This window comes from Equus quagga, chromosome 1 (genome assembly GCF_021613505.1).
Source record: "Equus quagga isolate Etosha38 chromosome 1, UCLA_HA_Equagga_1.0, whole genome shotgun sequence".
In the NCBI taxonomy this organism is placed as follows: domain Eukaryota; kingdom Metazoa; phylum Chordata; class Mammalia; order Perissodactyla; family Equidae; genus Equus; species Equus quagga.
The window spans coordinates 12,422,766-12,430,091 of record NC_060267.1 but is presented as its reverse complement, the minus strand read 5'-3'; the positions used below and the strand labels follow the sequence as shown (position 1 = coordinate 12,430,091).

At 46.3% G+C, this 7,326-nt stretch overlaps 1 protein-coding gene across 1 annotated transcript; it reads right to left on the bottom strand.

Moving 5' to 3' along the window:
* Positions 1 to 4,447: 4,447 nt before the first annotated feature.
* On the bottom strand, positions 4,448 to 5,386 carry LOC124250496 (olfactory receptor 9-like). The gene has a single exon (XM_046682430.1). It carries the CDS (start codon positions 5,384 to 5,386, stop codon positions 4,448 to 4,450), a length of 939 nt encoding a protein of 312 aa, XP_046538386.1.
* Positions 5,387 to 7,326: the final 1,940 nt, after the last annotated feature.

Below are 7,326 nucleotides of genomic sequence, written 5' to 3'. Positions count from 1 at the left end.
TGCGGTCCTGCCATCTGGGCCTTCTGAACTACTCAGTGCACCCTAAGATGCTCAATGTTGGCGGTACTGGAACCTTTGGTAAGTCAAAGGGCAAATCACAGATTTGGGAGCCAAACCTTACCCTTTTGGGAAAATAATTAGTATCCTTTTATGAAACTGTTCTTGGGTTCCTTGTAGTCAACATTATGTACTGAACACCTGACCACTGACTCCAGGCTGTCATTGGACTATATTGCTCAGCGTAGATTGGATGTAAATTGATGCTTCCAATCTAAAGTTAGTTATTCGCAGTAGCACTTCATCAACAAGAGGAACTACTAAGTTTAGATGGACCCATGCACGTCCTGAAGACACAAGAAAGTTGCATCTGCCTCCTTCTCCAGCAAATCACATCTAGTTCTTTCTCACAGGCCTGTGAATAGAATGGCCTTCATGGCAGGAAAGGAGGCCATGCACGACTCAACCAAAGGGGCTTCTCCTCACCAGCTAACCCAGTTACCACCCCTGCTGAGAAGTCACTTGCCATTTACTTTGATCTGGTAGTTAAAAACTTTGTGGGAGACAGAACTCCACCCTTCTCTACAGAAGCCAAATGGCCAAAACACTGGCTTTCCCTAAATTCTGACAGCGAAGACACAGGCCTGTGACCTGAGCTAGTGCCTGTGGATGCATCTGCTAAGATTTTCAATCAAGCCCAAGTGATGCAAAGAGTAGAGGAAAGTTTACAATTCATTTCATGATGGCAGTGGTGGCATCCAGGGCCAAGAGACAGCAGCACCACACAGTGCCACAAGAGTCGCCATAACCAGTGGTGGCAGTGGCAACAGCATGCTGACCAGACCACCCCTGTGGTATGACTCTGGCTGCGGTTCTGGTCTCTAAGGTTCTCTTGGTTCCTGATCATTTTCTAAGCCTGCTTCTCCAGGGTTCCTATCAACTCTGCGAGCCACCAGAGTCAGTTTTTCTCCGCCCCAGAATTCTTCAGTTGCTACCCCTTTCCTTCTTTCTCTCCCATGGCCCACAGGGAATGACCCATCTGATCCCTTCAGAATTATCCCCATTCCACAGCTTGCGCCAGGATTTCCTCATTTCCAAATCCCCTCTCTTCAAAATCCCACACACATTTTCTCCCTTACGTCTCTTCAACATAGCACACTTTAGACTTTCCAGCAACTTTAGGGGAATTCTTTTTAATGAGGAAAGTCCCAAATTTTTAAGATATTAAAAATCTCACTGAAATTTACCATTCAACTTCCTAGAAAAGCAAATGTTAGTAGTAGCAACCATAGTAGCAATAAAAATAGATTAGTTAATGGGGCTGGTGATTGAGTTAGGCATGCTTAGCTTCGGCAGTCCGGGTTCATGGGTTCAGATCCCAGGCACAGACCTATACCACTCATCAGCCATGCTGTAGAGGCAATCCACATATAAAGTAGAGGAATATTGGCACAGATGTTAGCTCAGGGCTAATCTTCCTCAAGCAGAAAAAAGAGGAAGATTGGCAACAGATATTTGCTCGGGGCTAATCTTCCTCAGCACCAAAAAAAAAAAATAGATTAGATAACACTTCACTATTTGCTATGCAGTGGGTAAGCAGTTTTTTTATATTTATTCATTTATCTATTCAACAAATATTTCTTGAACAGCCATTCTGTGTCAGGCACTACAAATACAGTGGTGAACAAGACAGACACATCCCTCTTTTATGGGACATATATTTTAGTGAAGAGAGAGAAACCATAAACAAATAAACAAGTTGATTTCAGGTAATGCTAAGTGATTTTGCAGCAAAGAATGACTAAGGAAGGTTACATTCAATCCTCACAGCAATCCTGTGAAACACAAAAGCTACATAATCATTATTTTACAGATAAGGAAATTAAGGTATAAAAGTGTTAAGAAATCTCCCAAACTCTTGCAGATAGTAAATGACAGTCAGGATAATCTTGGACCTGCCTAACACCAATGCCAAGCTCTAAACCACTGCACCATAGTACCATCTGCAACCAGCCTTCTGGTCAATCCTCCTTAACCAGCTCCAAAGTCTCCACTCCTAGCCTTTCCAATAAAATACAGGACCCTATTCTACTCTTTAATGTCCCTTATTCCCAGGTATAGACATGGGCCTCTCCATCCCCAGCCTTCCATATCGTCTTTTGCACTTACAGGATGGCCAGTATTCACACAAGTACTAACAGTGGGTCTCTGGTTAAACAAAGGACTCACCTCAGAGGAAACTACTATTTCCCAAGCGGCTTCCTTCTTCCAAGTGGAGGTGATGGGAGCTTTCTACTTAGATCCTCACCTCCAACTGCAGTGCCAGCCCTGCCTGAAGAGCACATGAAGGTACAGTTGTCAGATTCAGCAAATAAAAATACAAAACATCTAATTAAGTTTGATTTCCTAATGAATAATTTTTTTAATATAAGTATGTCCCAAGTATTTCTTTCCCCAGAAAGATAAAACGGTGCTAAATCCCTCAAGCCAGAGATTTCACGGGACACAGTTACACCAAAAAATTGTTTTTTATCGGAAATTCAAGTTTAACTAGGCATCCACTATTTTTCTGGCAACTCTATCTGGGGACCCTGAAAATAGGGGACCTCAGCCTTCAGAGCTGATGATCACCATCTCAGGTGAGAGAAGCAGGAAGCCACCCAGGGCTTAGCCAGTGCAATTCCACCAGGTCTTCCTCCTCTTTTCTCCACCCGCAGCTCAGAACAATGAGGAAAAAGCCTCTCCCCTTGTCTTGTTCAGATACCAACTCCACCAGGAAGTCATTCTTTGGGTCTGACGTTGATGCCCCACGTTGCGCACTCAGTCCAAGTGTGTCTCACCCAGTTCTTGCTAGACTGAGGGAAAGTGAGTTCGTGTCCTCCTCATCAGATCTTTTCTGCATTTTACAAAATTATTAAAGATCCACTCCTCACCCATCCTTCACTTTCCCCGGCTATGTAACTGAAATTCATCTGACTTTTAGTCCATTTTCTTGCCCTGAAAATTGAACTGCCCTCAGACTGTAAAACAACAAAAAATCTTTTGTGGGGCAATTTGGCAATATGTTTCAAAAGTTTGAAAACTGTGTATTTGTTTTGACTCAGCAATTCCATTTCTAGAAGTTTAAGATAAGTATACAAAGATATAAGTACAATGATATCTATCTCAGCAATATTTATAACAAAAAAATTATAATTCCAATAATAGGAGATTGCTTAAAAATCATAGTACCTCTGTACAGTAGGATACTGTATGATATTCAAACCATGCTATACAAATATATTTATATGGTAAAATGCCACAATATAGCTTAATAAAGTAGAAAATAAAAGTTATAGAATAATTTAGACAGTATAATCCCATTTCTAGTTTTTAAAAATATTTATATATAAGTACACAGAGGGAAACAAGACTGCAATAATTTCCTGAGGATATTGTTAACGGCTGTTTTCTTTTCTTCTGGAGGCAAAATTCTCTGCAATGAACAGTGTTACTTTCATAAACTGGGGGAGAAAATCAAGCTCGTCTCCAGGCCCTCAGTCATTGTGCCCTGAGAGGGATTCCCCTGCATGTGCTACTCCCTCTGCAGCTTGTTGACGCAAGAATGGGCTTCCCAAGAAATGTAACATGGTGCTGGCTCCCTCTGGCCAGCAAATCAAGGTGGCCTCCAAGGAGAAAGAGCGGACAGTTTGCAACAAACAAAAGCATCATCTTGGGAGTCTAGGGGCCAGATCAGACCTTCTGATCAGAGTCAGGGAAAGAGATGTGTGTGCACTTCTACCCTAGGACCAGAGGAGAAAATGAAGAGCAAGTCTGTCAGCAGACGAGAAAGAAGCTAAGGAGAGAATATCAACATCTCAGGGATCCCAGAGGAGAAGTTTTAAGTCAGGAACCAAGTAACTAGACAGATGCTTCCAGACTCAAAGCAGCACCCAGCAAGACTCGGCACCTGAGCTGCCAAAGCCAGACCATCTACTCCCTGCCCCTGTTGCTGCCAGGATCCACCTCAGACTTGGAGTAAAGGAGCTCTTGTTGTACCAGAGGCAGCAGACGTGAGAGACAAAGACTTGCAATGATGAGTCTGGGAGAAGGAGGAAGAGTGATGTCTCCAGGAATCAGCCCCAGGAAGGTCCAGGAATCTAGCTCAGGGAAGACCAGGAATCGCTCAGTCATCACACGAGACGGGCACAGCCGCCTTCCCACCTCAACCTTCCCTCAACTGTGTTTCCCTCCTCTGCACCTACAGACACTGAAGTCAAGGCCGTAAGAACAGGCCCCAGAAGCAGAGCCCTGAGCAGATGGTCAGTGCCATGAGCCCTCGAGCCGCGCAGGCCAGGGAGCCCACACACCACACAGAGCAGACCAGACCCTTGGGGACTGCAGGGCCCAGCTTCTCCTCCTCCTTGAAAGTATCCAAGGATCAAGCACTTGTCTTCAAGAACCCAGGGGATCAAGTGCTCCAAAGGTATCTCTTCATGAGCCGCCTCATTGCCCCTGTGACCTCCTTGTTCCTCAGAGTGTAGACAAAAGGGTTAAACATGGGGGTGACAACTGTGTAGCAGAGGGCAAGGATCTGGTCCGCGTCCGGAGAGGAGCCTGCCCAAGGCCCCATATAGGCAACAGTTCCAGTCCCAAAAAAGAGCATGACCACAAACAGATGGGAGGAACAGGTAGAGAAGACTTTTTGGCGTCCCTGGGATGACGCAACTCCAAGGATGGTAGCAAGGATACAGGCATAGGAGGCTATGATCAGTGAGAAGGGGGTCAAGATGAAGGCTATCGTGACAGCAAGATTGCCCACTTCACCCCAGAAGGTGCTCGCACTAGCCAATCTCAGCACAGGCAGAATGTCACAAAGGAAGTGATGGATTGTGTTGGCACCATGGAAAGGCAAAGTGAAGATGAAGATGGAGTGAGTGATGCCAGTGATAATGCCCATGAGGTAGGAGGCACCCACCATGCTCCTGCAGGCGCCCTGGTTCATCAGGGTGGTATAATGCAGTGGCCGGCAGATGGCTGCGTAGCGGTCATAGGCCATGGCAGTGAGCAAGCAGCATTCAGTGATGCCAAAGAGGGCAAAGAAATACAGCTGGGTGAAGCAGCTGGCAAGTGGGATGGTGGGGCAGGAAGAGAGGAGATCGGCCAGCATCCTGGGCACGATGGTTGTGGTGTAGAGGATTTCCACCATGGAGAAATGCCGAAGGAAGAAATACATTGGCGAGTTCAGGGCAGGGTCTACCAGGGTGAGGAGGGTGATCAGGGAGTTGCCCAGCAAGGTCACCAGGTAGATGCACAGCACCCCCCAAAAGAGAGGACCCTGAAGGGAACCAAAGCCTGAGAACCCCAGCAAAACAAACTCAGTTACTGCTGTCCCATTGCCACCTCCCATGTCCCCAAAGCCAGACTGGAAGAAAGAGCTAGGAGAGGGCTTCTGCAGCAGCAGGAGGCGGCCAGGCAAAGAACAAAGGCTCCGGTGGCAGCAAGAAAGGCGTGGACTAGTCCACAAGAACATCCCACTTATCAGCAGTGGGGTGGGAATGCTGGCAATTCCCTCCCAGACAACCCCTTAGCACAGAAAGCAAATAAAACTGGGGAGTTGAGGGGGAACAGCAGACCTTCCTCGAGGCTGGGACCTTGAGACACCAGGGTGGTTTGTTCCACTCACCCAAGTTCCAGGTTCTGGGAGCAAAGAGCTGGGACAGGTGGAACTGCTCCCTTTGAGAAAGCAGCAGAAAATATGACAGAAAGGTGGGTGAGCAGACAGAATAAACTCAGCTGGTAGAAGGAGGATGGAAGAAAGACAGACCCACTGTGAGGCAGGGGAAGAGCTGGAGTGACAGCGAAAGCAAGAGAGAGAAAGAGAAGACACAGGGTCAGAGGCTATGCGGAAAAGGTAGGTGGGGCTTTTACCTGCACCTGGGTCCCCACAGCCCTCAGAATGCCACTCCCCAGCAGCATATCACAGGAGCTCAATCCCCCCAAGGGCCTGATTCCCAGAGCAAAGGATGGAGAGGGAGGGGAGGCAGGGGAAGCTGAAGAAGGGGGAAGGGAGTTTTGCCTGGGGACCAGAAAGAAGGAAGCAGTTTCCTCCTGCCCCATCACCGTGCCTAAGCCCGTGAGAATTCCCTGCTGTCAGTCCTGGGGTCTGGAGTCCCCACCCCAAGGATGATGAAGAGACCACCACAATGCAGACGAATTGGGATGTGTCCAGGGTCCCTCAGCAGGGCCTGAATGAAGCTGGGCTCAGAAACCAAGCATTCCAGCTCCCTGGCCAGTGTCCATCTGCTGAACTGCTCTGCCCACGCCCCAAGGGCTGCCCTCTGCCCATGGACCATTCCCAGAGTTAGTCCCTAGGCTTCTTCTTTCCAGCACCTGGAAAACACTTTCTCAAAATCCTTCTGTAAAACAGTGCTAATACTCAAAGAAAAGAAATTGCTAAAATAGCAACAGGTCTGACTTCTGGTAGAACTTCCCAACCCAGCCCAGGGGTTCAACTCTCTCCTCAGCTGCTGAGGAAGCTTTAGAAATAGGAAACACTCAGATCTCACCTGGAGTAAATGTTGTCCCCAACAGCAGGGGATGAGAGAAGGGACTGAGAAGATGCCTTGAGCCCTAGTGGCTCAATGAATAAGGACCAGAGACAAATTGCAGGTCCTTCAAATTATGTGTATCACTGAACCAGGAAAGAAGCTTTTCCTCTTTGCTGCAGTTTCCCTCCTGTTTAGTTTCCTATAAATATCCTCCTAATTCAAGGCAATCTCTCGTTTGATTGGGTTATTTTCTGTTTTAGGCTGCAAAAGTTTATTTATTAAGAATTTCAAATAACTTATGTAGATAGTTCACCCTCAAGGAAGGGAGGCATAACTTCCCCCACCTTAAGTGTGGGCTACACATAATGACTTTCTAGAAAGAAGCAGAAAAAAGAGTAGCTTTACAGTGGAACAACCTGATAAATGCCACCTCAACCAGGTGATCATGGTTAACATCAGCAGTGTCAAATCACACTGACAGTCTGTAGCTTTGATCTGATGTGATGTGAATGGCACATTACCTGTGTCACCTTCCTTCTAAAACCCATAACTCCAGTCTAATCATAAGAAAAACGTCAGACAAATTCCAATAGAGGGACATGCTACAAAACATCTGACCAGTACTCCACAAAACTGTCAAGGTCATTCAAAACAAGGAATGTCTGAGAAACTAACAACTGAATATAATTTGGTATCCTAGAAGAGAAAAAAGGACATAAGGCAAAAACTAAGGAAATCTAAATAAAGTTTGTGACCTGAGCTAACATCTGTTGCCAATCTTCTTTTTTTTCTTCTTGTT